Here is a 17,534-nt window from a genome sequence, read left to right as displayed (position 1 = left end):
ACCGTGATTGTCACACATGAACTAAAGCTTCTTTAACTAAGCTTATGGCGAATATGTTACACATGCCAATCTTGAAGATTTCAAGATGTAATCAAGGCCTAAAGAAAAATATTTTGTCATGGTAAAAATAACCCGAAAGAAAAAGCCTTCTTGTAATACATGAAAAGTGGGATATACCATCAATACCCAATAAGTTAGCTATTAATTTGCATCCAGAATGCAACCATCTAGACAGTATTCTTGATCCCAATCAAGACCTGTGCTCACAAAGAGATGGTGAATTAATCGATCTGATATTTGAAAATGTTGTCAGAAATTAAAGAGTTTTCCAAAAATGGCACCTAAAAATACTGTTCGATGATTGTGTGAAGGCAACTTACAAGCTTTGTATCTCTTTTCAATACCTCTATTTTTGCCCAAATCCACATAATACACAATACGAGTTTAGCAACTATTGATATTGTCTATGGTCAGAGCCTCTCTATTTTGGGTGCCTGTTGCTGCTCGCCGTGATGTCTTCTGAATTAGAGCTCGCTAGGGTTTCTTGAACATCGTGAGACAGACGTGCACACATAGCATAATGGAAACCAAAATATGTTCCGAATGGCCATAAGGCAAAAGGCCATTCACTTTATACAACATAATGGCAAGCACAAATTTTATTAGATCCAATTTTTCCAGGATGCTCCAATCGAAAAGAAAACCTTATACAAAATTTCCTGTCTCCAAAATTCTCAAGGTCCCTATAAAATTCACAAAACCCATACGGAAATAATATTTCCAATTCTCAACTCAAAAGATTATTCAAGAAATAAAAATCCTTACCCGGTAAACATAGGATTGAAATGGCATACAGAGCGAAGGAGTGGCCATGGTGATTGAGATTGAATTCAGCCCTGCCTAAATTGTCTGAATCGCAGTTAACGATTCTGGACAAATTTGCAGGAAAAATTTATGAAGCCCTACCACACCAATTTTTTAAATGAGACTTTCGCTGCTGCTTCAATCTACCGACAATAAATGAAAAGTAGATCTGATTTCTAGCAAGATTTCGTGTGAACGGCGAGCTGTTTCAGATGTGTATCCGTAAGTGTTTCTTGATCATTCATAAATGAGAAGTAAAGAGAATTAAGTTTCAATAGATTAGCCAACGATCCCAGCTAAGATTATTCACAATTAGAAGAATGCGGTGCTAAAAACATAGCTGGATTATGTTGTGATTATTTGCAAATTGTCTGGAAGTACTGCAAATAATTCTCTTCAATGCTTTTTTATAAACCCTGTGAAAGCTTGCATTTAAACACACTTGAGGCGGTGCATTTCAGGTAGTGTCTACTTCAGCATTATTTTAATCTTGCTGGTCTGAATTATTCCTTTCGATTGAACACGTCACAGGGAGATGACAACTGTAGCATCCATGCGAAGCCCTAAAGTAATTTTTATTAATTAGATTTATTATTAATTAAGGGTGGCTACATGCATCGAATTATTGCTGGAATTTGATTAAATATAATTAAGATAAATTGAATTATTCCTTAAATTCTTGTTTATTATATTTGTTTGAGCGAGCATGATAAAACATTCACGCCACTCAAAGACATTATTTAAATCATTATATTTTTTTAATATGAAAATTATACACCAATCTTACTCGGGATCCAATAAACGTGTAAATTATAATATTTTTTGGGTTGCCGCCAGGACGCAGGTAAATGCATTGTATTTTATCTGTCGGTTTTATTTTGCACAGATATTTGTTTTCATACATTACAACTTGATTGTTTTGATGCTGACAAAAAAACTTGAAATGAACAATGCCCGAAAAAATCGTCAGTAACGGCAAATACAAAACTCGCGGCGTGAGACAGTTTCCCGACGTGGGCTATCCCCAATGGGAATAGCCTATCGGCTAATAAAGAAAATTTACAAAATCCGGCAGGTAGAACAGCTCCAAATCTCCTTTTCATCGGATTACATTAAGTAAAGCTTCCTATATCAGAGGAGTGTTGTAAGCAAAATCCTAGAACTATAGAGGTAGAGGTAATGTCTTCATTTGTTGATCGATCTTCCTTAGAGGTAGAGGCTTTGTACACAACAAAAGCCCAATTTACATCACCTGCCATCTTGAGACCTATCATTTGCTTAAGGAAAGACGCTGCCTTGTCAGTTGTCCTCTTCTGAAGTTGTTCATTCTTTGTGATGGAAGTGACAACGAATGGTTGACATGGCTCAACAATCTTCTTTTCATGCACTGTCAGTAAACTGTTGAGTGATGAGAAGCCAGTACCTTCCACCACCTCCAACAACACCATGTCCAAACCACCATTATTTGTTCCTTGATTAGTCTTCCAATCATCTTGATAATTTCGTTTTCCTCTCCTAAACCAAGTAGAACCCCTATAAGCATTGAGGCAATATCAAGTTGATTCTATGATTATGAAATACCGCCTGGAATTCCTTTTCCAACACCCACTGAATTGCATGGATTATTCCTGCCTTGGTCTTAACTTTTGAGGCACGCTCCAAAAATTCCTCCCAAAAAGGCCATTTACTACTGGATAGAGATCAAGTAGACACATGTATCCATTCTTAGATAGAGAAATAGTTGTTTGGAATGGCTTAGTAAGTGAATGAGTTGTTTGATTCTTCACCATCATTAAGAACTAATAAGCCGAATACACATGCTTTCCCATCAATGATTCTTTCATCTCTCGTTGCTATTATTTTCCATCACCTTTTGTTCCTAAAGAGCCACCATAAATAAAAATTGTTAAATTTGCTTATGCTCACTAATGCAGATTGTATGACACAAAAATGATTATACTCCAATCAGCCCACCTCTGATGTCCTCTTTTGCATTGTGTTATAAATCGAACTTATTCCAAATGATTCCCATGTATAAGCTTTTGTGCTTGTGATGCGACCTGGACTGATTTCAATATGAAAGTTGGCTTTGAATTCTGCTTCTCTATACACATGTTGAATTGTGTATTCTGTTAATTTATCAAGAATGGGCCAAACATGCTCAAGGATATTTGCAATCTTCCAATTTGGTGAAACGTTTCTCCCCAATTCATTTATGATACCTTGTGAATTCATTTCGATTTTAGCTGATTTTATCTTGTATGTATGTAAATGTAAATATATATATATATATATATATATATATATATAAAATTGTTGTTCAAGCATAAATCTAATGTTTATTTGTGCATTTTATCCAATGATCAAATTAGTCATTTATTTAGTTATTTTTATCTGTGTGACTAATTATTTAGTTGTGTTTTCTTACCCGATGACCAAATTAGTCATTTATAGTTGTGTTGCTAAAAATGACTAGAATTTAGTCATTTTTACTTGTTGTGACTAAAAGTTTTAGTCATCTGGTCATTTATTTGTCATATTTCTACTAGTGTAATATTACAAGCTACTCAAAATGTTGTTGAAGCAAATCTACATACTTGATTAGTATGTGGCTCCTCAAAGAAAAACATGTGAAACCATGGACCATGATCAAAGGTAGCCCAAGCTTCTTTGATAGCCATATTAATATATTCTTTGGTGGATTCTATTACACTCCTTATTACCTATTTTATTTGTGGATCAAACATCTCATATATTTTCACTAAAAGTGAATACACCAACTCTCTATTAATGAAGATCTTTGTATATTTTATAACTTCTAACATCGTGCTTATATATATATATAAAGCTCGCATACACATCCTCATAGATACTTTCCTCATAACTATGTGGGAGGATAATCTCACTAGCCCATATTATTGCCTTTAGCAAGCTCTAATACAAAATTGAATGTCAAAATGTTGATTTAAGATACAAATAATAGTATATTCAATTTCATTTCATTCAATACATATTACATTTTTATAGGACTAGCATCTCTTATATTAAATACCTGAGAGATCCTCTAACAACTCCTTTATATAGACAAGTTGTTCTAACAAAGAAAATCCATAGAAACACTCATATAAATAAATATTACAATATTATATTAACCTATACATGATATTCTAACAAACCATTAACTGAGACATGTAATGATGCAATATTTGTAACAATTAAAACATATGTCATAATAATATGCAATCATGTCTCATATTGGTCTATACAACCAATGGTTCTCTTTGTATTCTCTAATTCATTATATATTAGCATGGACCCTGATAGAATAGTACAACTTTATCTCATATTTAACCTCTTACACTTTTATTGAAGCTACTAGATCTTGGGTGGCTACATATTTAACCGAATTTTGCATGATATAGAGAATTATATTGCAACTCTTGAATGGTATCAAAGCTTGTGGGATTTCTTATTATTTCTATATTGAGATATCTTTAGTTACAATCCTTGAGGATCTTAAAAAGTTGAGTATACTCTTCTCTCACACCATATGATGACTTAGACAAATAGAAAAACTTAATAGAAATATCATATTTTGGAGGCACTCCTCTTTGTGGCTTTATATTATAGTTTACTTTTTAGCATGTTGGTTAAAATATGGGCTCACCATCAAGTTTAGTAATGACATTAATATGATGTATTACATTGTTTACACCATTATTCATTTATGTATGCCAGTTATACGATTGTAGAATTGCATTCTACATTTTCACCTATATATGTATCTCTTTGGCATTTAATAATAAATCAAGTATTCTCTCAAATGTGGTATTAGCGTAGCAGTTATAAATACGAAAAGGTGATGTGAATCTATATTTAGATTGATAGGCTCAATAGGTTATTTTGTGCCACACAATCAATTAAAAGTGGTTTTACTAAACAATTTCTCCCTAAATAAAAAAAATATAGTTTACCATCTCTGAAAACATTATAGAACAATATATAATAGCATAACATCATTTTGAATCATAGAGCAACAATGCATAGCCTAACACCATCAAGCCACTCATAAAACTATGTGACTCTAAATAATATGTCTATGTATACTTATCTATTTATACTTTATTATGTCAAATCATAAATCCAAAAATTAAATTTGGTATTATTTATTTATTTAACCTACACAAGGGAAAGGGCTCTTCACTTTCCTTCTTCATAGCTTAGAACATTACTTTTCATTCACATATATATATTGGCTTGAATAAGTGCAACATGAGTCTTAATGACTCAGTTTCATCGTCAAGGATGCACACATACGATACTTCATATTCAATTCTTCTCCTTATTATTTAATATTTATGCAATCCATATTGCCAACAGATATCTACAAGAATCGAAGAATTCATTCAGAGAATTGTTTACTATTCTATATACTTGGTGGATATCACTTTTCATGAAGGGATTGTGTTATCTAAAATAAAATTAACATAAATTGTTGAAATATTTATTATAAAAATTGTTATTAACATAAATTGTTGAAATATTTATTATAAAAATTGTTATTGAGAAATTTTCAGCGATGTGAAAAAAGAAGAGATTTTAAAGATTTGAGCATATATATATATATATATATATATATATATATATATATATATATATATATAACTTTTCATTTCTTGTTCAATAGAAAACAATTAAAACACCCAATGATTTTGGCAATTACGTCAAGCCGATGTTTTATTCCATGCATTACATAGCCTATCTTTCTATAAGGTGAAAGTGGTCATGTCGTTACCCACTCACTAGTTTAAATGATTGTCTCAATTCATTCCAATAGTATGGATTGTTCTTATAGATGGCCTTGGCAAATCTATTTTCATTCCTTTGGGCACATATAAAATTAGATGGAAAGTGTAGAATTTGGTGAAAATTTTGAAAATTATTGCATTCACATTATGAATTAGCATATATATTTTAAAAATATTTTTTTATAAAAAATCAGTTTTATTTAATTTAACTAAAAAATTTTGATACTGTCAGCATCTGGAGACTGGAAGAGCATCATTTTTACAAAGAATAAGGAACTAGAAAATTTCCAAAATATTGCTCTAGATCAGATCGCTCTGGTTGGGCTTCACTGGCACACTGTAAGAATTGACTACTTAGGTGTGTTAGTTTATGGGTTTCTGCGATTTAGTTTGGGTGCCCAGTTTCTCTGCCCTAGAGAATAGGCTATTTGGGTTTCCCCTGCCTCCCTTCTATTGCTCTCCCATATGCATTTGGGTTGTGGAGATGTCTACTCACTGATTGTAGGCTTTCCTCTATTCTTAGATTTTGGGATTCTCTTGAAAACACGCATGTTCTATATGATCGATGATTTAGTTATCTCTTTTTGGTTTGCTACTCTGGTCAAAAAAAAATTGTTCTTCAAAAAAGCTCTAGTCTTTTTTTGGGTTTTCTAGTTGTCCCACTGCTTGTGTGATCAATCTCTTTCACTTGTTGGTTGTAATGTAAGGGATCGGGCCCTCTTTTGATTTTACCAAGTCAAATTTTGACTAATTCAAAACAAACAAGTTAGTATTATACATAATGGTTAGGCTTGTATTTAGATTTTTTTATATTGCTCATATTATAGATATTCTTAGATTAATGGATTTATTGGTAATATATAATTTTTCATGGGTGGGTCTAAGAAGTTGAGTCCCACTTTTGGGCAAAAAGTGGAAGTGTTTTCCCTATTTTTCAATTTTTTTGTCGATTGATGTCAAAATTTGAGGTACTTAGAGTTTGAATCTGAAAAAACTTTAGTAATAGAAAATGTAGTGCTCAGAGTCTAATTTTCAAATATGTAATTTATTTCAATACCCACATGGTAAAAATTGATTTTTTGTAGGCATATTTAAAAACTACTTTTTCAAAATGCCTATTTCGGGACCATACCACACATGTGTACGACCAACATATTTTGACATAAATAAAAAAAAATTTGCAAATCCTTCTGGGAAAATATACCTAATATACCAAATATTGATGAGAATATTTTTTCTTATTTTTTTATTGAATATATTTTTTTAATTAATTTTTAATTGACTATAAAGTACATTTTCAAAACATCTAGTGTACGACCACCATAATTTGATGAAAATTTCATATTTTTTAATTTTTTCTTTTTTAATCTTCAAAAGAATTGTATATAGATTGATGTCATATAATTTATTTTCAAAAAAAACCTAAAAACAAAAAAGTTATTAAAGTTTTACTAAACCTCACTATTTTACATTTAGGTACCACTTTTGATTAATAAATAATGCAAAAATACTAAAACTAATCATAACACTGTGAAATTTACATTTTTGAAATTAGGACAGTGAGAAATCTAATGGGTTTTTGTTTCATCAAAAAATACGATCAGGAAGACCTTCAAAAAATTACAGCAATGCAGAAATCTGGTATTCCAGTGCCTTAGCCATTTTTTTGGAGGTCCAAGCATAGGCTTGGTCCCACCAAGCCTAACCCAAAGCCAAAACTGAGGCATAGGTTTGTTTCCCGCTCCATCTTTTATGAAACGGGCACCCGTTATTTAAAATTCAAAAAACGGGCACCCGTTTTGAAATTTATAGTACTTTAAGAAACGTGTGCCCGTTTTTAGAAACGGGTACACGTTTTTAAAAATGCGTGCCCATTTTTAGAAATGGGTGCCCGTTTTTAGAAACGTGTGCCCGTTTCTCTACGGTGGTCTGATCCTAAACGAGCACTCGTTTGTCAAAATGTGCACCCGTTTTATTTTTATGGGTCGGGGCTCCGAAGCTAAACAAGTGCCCGTTTCTTAAAAAACAGGCACTCGTTTCTAGCGGCAAACTTTTTTTCTCATAGACTTCCGCGGAATTGGGACCCAACTTCTTGCACCCACCCTCATATAGATGTATATAGAATAGTCATATAGATTGGTGGTTCTAAAGATAAGATATTATTAGAGGAACATCAAGAAGATAAAGATTGTCAAACAAACAATATCCTTACTCTTCACATGATTAAAGCACATAAAATCTAATGATATATAGTACTATAACAAAATGGAAGAAGAATTTCTTGACTAAGCATATTAGCAATATAATGAATAGTCAATAGAGAAAGAACATTATCATATGGAAAACTTCCCTATATATATAATATGTCTAAAAATGTACCATTAAGGTAGGGAAAATGTTGCTATAGGAATGAAGTCATTAATAATGAAATATCTAGTAATGTTGCACAACCAAAGTGGGGGTGGTCACGAATAATGTAAGAGCATGAATAAAAAAATCTTAAACCTTAATTTATATAAATAATAAGTGCAAGAAATATAAATATTATATCTAAAAATGAGAGAATAATGAAAACCAAAAAACTATGATAAAACCATTAAAGGGGTTCAAATATCAAGTTCACCAAAAATAAGAAGAAGAAAAAAAATATTGATATTTATCTAGGGTAAATATTAAATAGAAAGAAGAATAACAAGTAATCGACCTTAGATATAAGATCTTGGTAAGAAACATACTTGATAGGATATGAAAATGGAAGGAAATGACTAAAAAAAAATGCATGATATTTATTTGAAAAGGAGATGCTTTGATTGTGGCATAGGGCTACTAACTAGACTCTGATGTTAGATATAAGATGAACAAACTATAAAACCTATGACTTATGAGTTTTGTGATTGTGTGTCAACTTGGATCACTTCCTTATGATGGATTTTCTCTAGAAGTCATATAAATGACTTTCAATCATAGATTCAACCTAGTTGTTTGTAGAACTTTCAATACCCACAACTAAATATTTTCCTTGAATGTCTTTATCTATAGTAAAATAATTGATTGTGTTAATGATTGCATTTTTGGGCTTGTTTTATTCTCCTTATTTTAGCCACTAGATCTAATTTAATAATTTTTGGATAAATTTAGAATACAATAAGTAGACATATAAATGATAATGATGTGATTGTGGAAAAATGTAAAAAATTTAATACTTGAACATATTTTAAAGAGATTTGTGTAATAATTTAGTACAACTAAGGGTTTGCAATCTGTTGACAAGGAGAAAATGTAATTAAAATGGTTAATGAGAGCATCATTACAACAAGGGTAAAATTGATTTGAGAGTTGTAATGCTAGAAGTGAGTTCTTATAGGTGGTAAGGGGTGATAATTGATGCTAAGTGCCAAGTGATTACTAGTAAATTACTAAAGAGTGGTGCCTTTTTATGCAGATTCTAGATATACAATTTGGTTGCTCTAGTATAAAAGTTAGCACATAATGGTTAGTTGAAAATATGTCAAATTAGATCTATAGTGAATTTTTATGTTTGAAGACTTGAGTCAATCCCAAACTATAATCTAAGAAAAACTATTAATATATTAACTCAAAAATAAATAACCAAGGAATAAGTTTTATTTATAAGAGTCAATTAGAAATTGAGATTAATGAGAAGTGTAGTGTATTTTATTGCTTATTTTTTATGCCGATGGATCCTCTAAACCTGCAATATTAATAACAGAGAAAATTAGCACCAAAGAACAAAACAAACAATATTAATAGGTTGTGATGCTCTGCAAAAAGGATTAGAAAATATGTTTGATGGCAACACACACAAGAGCACAAGAAACAAACATTAGTGTTAGCAACAAAAGATTATCCTAAACAGGCATATCAAGAGAGATATTAAGCATGAAATAGAAAGCATACAAATATAGAATAGATAAACTATACTCCTCCAAATGCTAATCAAGATGCTCATAGTTGCTCCTCCCTTGTTCCTCTCCTCTCCAAGTTTCACATGAGTGTAGCTCTCAGCTTTTAGCACTAGGCATGGATGCCATATGGAGATTCAAGATGGTTGAAAATGATAAACAAATGTTATGCAAGTGTAGATAGTGGTGCTATGAAAAAGCTCTATGCTAATACCAGTATAACAACAATACTCTAATGCTTCCTTTCTTTGCTTGAGGAGAAGGGTTCTATTTATAGAAGAAATGGGGAAATGAAGGGTTGAGATTGAGCAATCTTAATAAGGGTTAGGATTGAAAGATATTCAATCCATGTGAGACTTTCAACCCAATCCCATGTTGACAAGTGTCACCATGAGGAGGCTTGAGAGGAGAGATAAGGAGCATTGAATGCTTGAGGGGGCATGATGGTTACCCTAGGGGTTTGGGTTAGGGTTAGGTTAATGGATATTCCTTTTATCCAAGGGATAAATGAATGTGCAAGGGTTAAATGGTTACCTTAGTCAAAGAAATAAATGATTTGAAGAGACCCATGAGTCAAAAGGATGGTTAAGTTAGAGGAAAGACTCTAACCAAAGGTAAAAGGTGAGTTAACCATAAATGGTTATGTAAGAGCCTTTAATGGTTTGGAAGACTTTAAAGGTTAACCATTTGAAGACTTAAAGTCTTAAATGCCTTTCAAAGACTTTGAGGGCTTTGAGAAGTGACTCCAAGTTGCTTAGGAATATGACAATATTTAGGGGATAGATTAGGCTAATTAGGAAGGGGTTAGAAGAATCTAGAAGGGGGTTAGGATTGCAAGTGGGTTTTGTAGGAGAATGCAAGTGGGAGGAATTTTGAGATTTTCAATTGAAATAAAGTCATTTATTTCAATTAAATGGTGTAATTTGTATTTGGATAGATATTTAAATAAATATTTATTTATTTAAATGTGAATGTGAATTTTGGATTTTATTTAAATAAATCTTAATTTATTTACATGAGAAAAAGGGAGATAAAGCATTTAAATGCTTGAAGACTTTGAGGGAAACCATTAAAGGCTTGAGAAAACTCTAGAAGGAAGCCATTAAGTTTGAAGACTTTAAGGGAAACCATTAAAGGCTTAAGAATACTCTAGAAGGAAGCCATTAAGTTTGAAGACTTTAAGGGAAACCATTAAGTTTGAAGACTTTTAAGGGAAACCATTAAAGGCTTGAGAAAACACTAGAAGGAAGCCATTAAGTTTGAAGACTTTAAGGGAAACCATTAAAGGTTTCAAGTGGGTGAGGATAAATAGGATTTTAAATAAATTATTTATTTATTTAAAATAGTTGTGCAACTTGCATTTGTAGGAAAATACAAGTGGATGGAGGATAAAGGTGATTTAAATAAATGTTAATTTATTTAAATGTGAGAGATGGGATTTTGGAGGATTTTAAATAAATATTAATTTATTTAAATGTGAGAGAAAATTTAATTAAACAAAGATGATTTATTTATTTAATTAATGGTTTGAATTTGGTTAAGTGAATTAAATCAAATAAATTGAATAATTTATTTAATTAATAGGAGAAGAGGGTTAAGATGAATTAATTAAATATTAATTTAATTAATTATTGATTGATGATTAAATAATCAAATAAATACTAAATATTCATTTAATTAAGTGGACAAATTTATGTGACTACAAGTTGCATACACCTTGAAAACAATTTTTGAAATCTTTATTCTAAACATGAATGGTTACATCTCCAACGACTAATTCCTATGTTTCCAACACCTCCTACGTAGACTACAAGACAACAATAGTTAAACAGGGAAATCAACTCCTAATTTACCTCCCACATAGCTTATAATGTAACAACAATTGAACTAAGTAATCATCACCTAATTTATCTCTCATAGAGACTACAAGTAACATCAGTCCTTAATAGAAAATCAACTCCTAATTTTGTGGAGTTAATTGGTAGTCGGCCTCTTGATTCTTAGGAGTTCATTTGCATCATTCTCCCCTTCTATTAAAATTTTGAACCTCCTAGTTCAAATCCCATTTACATGAATACACCTCAACAATCAAAACACTAAAAATCTCAACATCCTAACTATTACATTTTAAGGCGATGTAGGGTTTCATTTTGTCTCGGGACGCTACTCGATAAAAGATTTTGGAATATATGATAGAACCATCCTTCTGACTTGAAAAACCAAACCATGATGTCCTTCCACTGGATTAAATATCTCTTCAAATCAACACATTATTTCTTTTTTTTCTTCCAACCACTTGTTAGAGTAGAGATCCTCCTCCTTTTTCGAATGGTATTCTTCCTCTTTCTCAACTCCTTGAAGGCTGAAGAATTATCCTCAATTGAAAATCATCATTGCTTTTTACACCATTTGTATCACTTTCACATAAATCATTTAAGACATAAATAAAGTTAAGGGAATAAAAATATCCCAAAAGTGCTTTCTCCTCTTTTACATTATGCCATTTAGGCATGATTTCATTTTCATATTTTATGAGGTGGCCTTTATTTCTTAGCTCAATGTGATGCTTTTCCAAAAAAATCCTTTTGGACATTGTCCTTTATACCATAATTATTCATATATTTACTCTTTCCCTTAATTACCCTTATTCTCTCCTTAAGGAAGTGATGGTCTTCTACTCATCACTAATAGGATCCTCTAAACATTATTCTATTTATTTTTGACAAGTTGTGTTCTTTAAAAATATTAAATCTTCATCACATATGGGGCTCCCAAAGATCTCCATCTTTGTTGCAACTTCCTCTTCAACATGGATTTCTTCCACTGCTACAACAATTTGGGCCTCCCCTTTTGATAGGTTGCATTCCTTCTCATTTCGGTCTCTCAACTCTTCTCTTTCTACATTGTAATCTTCAATGCCTTACCCTTCTTCAAGGTAACACAACTCAACAGCTCCATCAAACTCAACTATTGTTTCTCTCTATGAATTTTGGTATATCTCATTCAAAGGTTTGTTATACATTAACATTTTTTCCAACTCCTCAATGGATTATATCTTTCCATGTTCTACCAGTTCCACTACTTATCTAATCCTTGACTCAGTGACTTTCCTTTTTGAGAATGTCTCTTTCCCACAAAGTGGATATTTATTTTCACCATTCTTTTTCACCTTGTCACAACTCTTCAATGTCTTTGATGTAGATTTATTTATCTTTGGCTTCTTGTTGTTGCATACCTCATAATCTTCCACTATGCACCATAACTACTCCAAGTCAACCTGTAATTGTTGTAGCTCCTTTTGCTAGTCTTTGGTTTGCTTCTATCTTTGCCTTTATCTTACTCTTTCTTCCAACTTGATTATTCTCTTTTTCGGGTCATAATATAACTCCATAATTATTATTATTATTTTAACCCAAAAAGCAAAGTTGTAACTCTCTTCTGCTATTTCCTTTGGAATGAAAAAATTATTAACCATGTATCAATTTACAATTTGTATCTTTCACTTCATGCACATCCCTCTTATTTCTCTCCACTGCAAACTTTCCTTAACTGATCACACATAATGCTCATGGTTGATCATATTCTCTTCTTGTGGAATAGGAATAATTTTCTTTGATACCATACTGATACAAGCAGTTCCTCTGAACATGCAGTTTTAATATTCGCATCCCTTGTATAACAAAGGAAATTAGAACTAAAAAACAAAACAACCAATAATAATAGGTTGCACACACCTTGAAATCACTAATTCTGAAATCTTTATTCTAAACATGAAAGGTTATATCCCCAAAGACTAAATCCTATGTTTCCAATACCTCCTATGCAAACTACAAAACAACAACAGTTAAGCAGAGGAATTAACTCTTAATTTACATCTTAGGTAGCCTATAATGTAATAGCAGTTGAACTAAATAATCAATGCCTAATTTATCTCTCGCGAAGACTACAAGTAACAACAATCCTTAATAGAAAATCGACTCCTAATTATATGGATTTCTTTGGCAGCCAACCTCGTGATTTTTAAGAGCTCATTTGCAACAATTTCTCTTGTAATATTCCTAATAGAATTAGAATTTAGGATGACCCTTGCATAATGATGGTAGTCATAGGTGTATGTGTATCATTAGCTTTGTTTACATAGAATACAAAGTTTAATTAATATATCAATTTTAATTGAATATTAATAAATTTAGCAATCCTTACAACATTTATGTTTGAAAGAATATAGAGCATTACTTGGTTTATATATAAAAATGAAATTGTTTGGATGAGATTGAATCATATTTTAAATGAATTTTCTAGTAGGAATATTTCTCAATTTTTAACTCTTATCACAAAAAATGATGATTATTTATACAACTTTATCTCATACACTCAATACAAAAATTTACAAAAATATCCTATACATAAATTTGAAAAGCTTTGCTATATTTATAAACCATAACTTAATTTGATCTACTAATCAAATAATTACAAATCAAATATAATCAAATTGAATCCTCCTCGTGGATCAGAGAATGTGATCTGAAATATTGATACTAAACAAATCTTACACAATTAAACTCAAAAACTACTTTACAAGGCTTCGGCCCTAGCTCGCCGGGTCGTGGATCGTAACTTAAGGCATGGGTATGCTCCCCATGATCTTGAGTTCGAGTCCCCAGCTGTGTTAACTCTGTGTGTGTTGCTACCTTGTGAGCGGATCATACACACTAGAGGATTAGTCTTGCTTCGGCGAGGACACCTCCAGATTCCACGATAGTGAATATAAAAAAAAAAAAACTACTTTACTGTAAAAAAATTAAATATTTTTATATATAATCAAGTTTTTGATCAGTCGCAAACTCGAAAAGCACAACTCTTATTTATTATATAGGATTGATCGGCACTCAGCAGGCACTAAACATTCTTTGCATACTTGATAAACGCGAGGTGCGTACTATTTCCAACTTGCTGCAGAGTATTCAAATTCTGTGTGAGGAAGCACGTTGATGATTCCTGCCAATAGAAGAATGCCGCGCACTTACAGTCACTCAAACACCTCTTCCTACAATCCTCCACTTTAACCTTCCCAATTCCTGCCACATATTTATTAGAGAAATGCTCCGCCCCCACCACTTTGTAAAAGTCGACAGAAGCATTGTTAGTAGCACCGCACTTTGGAAGCTTCGGAGGAGAGCATTTAGTGCTCCACCCCATCACACCCTCAGGCTGAGTGCACCCCACACAGCTACCATCCTGACAGAGCCCAAGCGATCCGCACTTTCTGGGTGGGCCGCACCCATATACTCCTTCCTGGCACTTAAACCGCTCGTATGTGATATCCCATTGATTGTATTCAATCTGGGGAGAGTATGTATACATTCTCAGATTCCCATCCCAATCCAGCCTGAGGAACGACAATGTGGAATTAAATCTGGGAGTGGTGAATCCGTAGAGAGCAGTGGAGGTTTCATCGGAGGTGAGATTGCAGAGCTCGGGAGCTCTCTGTTGAGGCGGAGCGCTCACATTGGCCAGCCTCATTTCGATCATCTGCCGGAACCCATTATCGGCGTCCGGGTCACTAAGAAAAGTGACACTCGAAACTGGCCGTTTGCAGGTATGTGTGATGGCGAACAAGTCCTTTATTTGGTTGTCGTAGAAGCTGAGAGTCCAGTAGGGCAGAGGGTTAGGCAAACTAGCATAGAGTGCAAAACCGCCTGCTTCCATTACCATACTGTAAGGCCCCTCCGAGCCGTCTTTCTCCGAAGCCCGGCTCACCAGCTTCCTCACTCGGCTTATGTCTAATGACTGCCCTACCAAGAGACTGTCTGTGGGCGAATCGAAGCTCTGCCAGACCGTTCTGTTCTTTTTGTCGTGGAGCACCATGTTTCCATTTGTCCGGAGTTCGATCCCTACAACGCCCTTGTTGGAAGTGTTGGTAGACCAGACGAGGGTTCCATCGGCGTCGTGGAGCATCAGATCTCCTTTGGTTGTGAAGTTGAGAGTGGCGTTGTCGGAGACAAGGTGGTGTCTGTTTGGGGTCCAGACGAAACGCATGGTTTCAGCATTGCTATAGTAGCCCATGCGGATAGCCAGCGTGAATGCATTGGGCGTGGTGTTGAAGAAGACTAGTTGAAAAGTGCCGCCGGGGGATGATAACGGAGCGGTTCTGTAGGTAGCGCCATACTCTACAGTATAATCTCCCAGATCTCCTTTGTTCACATAGGAGAATGGACCCGTGTCCTCTGCTCCCACGCATAGCAACACCACCGCAACAATTATAAGCAGTTTAGAATCCATTGCTGCTGCTTAAACGATATTTGGAGTACAGACTACATAGAATGATCTCCATTTAAAGTAAGGCAGAAGGGGTAGGTGAGTCAGTGAACTAAATGATAGTTATCCAAAGGCTACTGTATGACCAATAAAGAATTCATTCAAACAGCTGGTAATAGATGAACAATTGTTTTTTAAACATTGTCTCGTGTTTCTCGAATGAAATTTACCACATTGTATTGATGCTTAATCGGGTTGATCTCAGAGCGGCTTTTGAATCAAGCAAAGGGTAGTCATCATCAGTGCACATGGTGGTAGCCCACTGTATTGTACTGCACAGCAATATCTTATCCTCTACGTTTTGCATATATCTAAACTCTGCGCAAATGCCTGGATCTTGCACCGCTCCATACAACAACCACTTGCAAGAATCTTGTCCCTTTCTTCAAGCTTTAATATTTTACTTTCGCATGCACACCCTCAACACACTAAAGGCGCTAATCGAGTCCAAAACCATCATTTCACCGGTTATACAATACCTTTTGAAATTTGCCCACTTGCTACACTCATAAACTTTAAATTTAGAACTTATATTTTATGATGCCAATACTTATGAATTTTAAATTAAGATATAGTATTTTATTATGTCAAATTTGCCACATTAGGATATGTCTAATTTAAAACATATTCTTTATTTTTAACAAGATTCTATTTTCATCTAATCTTTTAGGAAGACTTATAAGCATAATCTAGTCTTTCATATTCAAAATTTCTTTATTCTTCAATTCAAAGGTTAACAATCCTAACATATGGTTGTTATTATCAGAGTGGGAGCAAAAACGTCAAATTGTGTTTCTATGTTTGTATAGTTAAAGACATCATAATTTACTTTTAGTCATTAAATTGTCACATATTAATATCTCCTCTGAAAAATTACACAGATTACTTTGTTCGCATCAAACTCAATTGACATTAATCTCAATTTCCACCAAACCTTAGGCTATTTGATATTTGACATCTATCACTTCTCAGTTTCATACTATTATAAGTATTAACTCCAATTGGAATCATGATTAGTTTGCATAAAACTTGTGTTCTATCTAACTTAGCTTACATAAAACATGAACAAATTTGCATCCATTGCTCTTTTTTATCTCTTTCAATATTAGCAAATAAACCCAGGAACCTCAATATCATCAAATAGGCTTCATATTTTCATTTGTACATAGCAAGCTATTGATGGTGTTCTCTACCACCAACTTGTTTTCTTGACATAAAATATATGCTACGTGGATTATTTTAACAAAATATAAAGATCCTCAAATCTCAATCATCTTAAGGCCTTAATCACTTATCCAATTCCAAATTCTATTTATCAATTTTCTACCATAATCATAATAATCAAATTACACATTGATCAAAATTCCAAGTAGTCTCTAGTTTCTCCTAATTTTATTCTGTTGAATTTTGCAACACAAGCACCTATAAGATCAACCAACAAATGAAGAATACCTATAAATGAGAGCAATGAGAAAGATGCAACTCTAGCCAACCTCAAGGTAATGTATAAGGGTATATTACCTTCTAACGGAGTTGCCAGCACATAGATGAGACAATTTTGTGGTTGTATAGTTTTGTGGTGGATTGTAGTACCATTTTTGGTGTTTGTTGAAAGATTTAA

The 17,534-nt window shown here is 33.1% G+C and overlaps 1 protein-coding gene across 1 annotated transcript; it reads right to left on the bottom strand.

Moving 5' to 3' along the window:
- Nucleotides 1-14,494: 14,494 nt before the first annotated feature.
- Nucleotides 14,495-15,877, bottom strand: LOC131029191 (EP1-like glycoprotein 2). The gene has a single exon (XM_057959585.2). The coding sequence runs from the start codon at nucleotides 15,875-15,877 to the stop codon at nucleotides 14,495-14,497; it is 1,383 nt and encodes a 460-aa protein (XP_057815568.2).
- Between the last annotated feature and the right edge of the window lie 1,657 nt (nucleotides 15,878-17,534).

This window comes from Cryptomeria japonica, chromosome 3 (assembly GCF_030272615.1).
Source record: "Cryptomeria japonica chromosome 3, Sugi_1.0, whole genome shotgun sequence".
Taxonomy (NCBI): domain Eukaryota; kingdom Viridiplantae; phylum Streptophyta; class Pinopsida; order Cupressales; family Cupressaceae; genus Cryptomeria; species Cryptomeria japonica.
The sequence above is the reverse complement of the archived record's forward strand: the minus strand, read 5'-3'. Positions and strand labels throughout refer to the sequence as shown.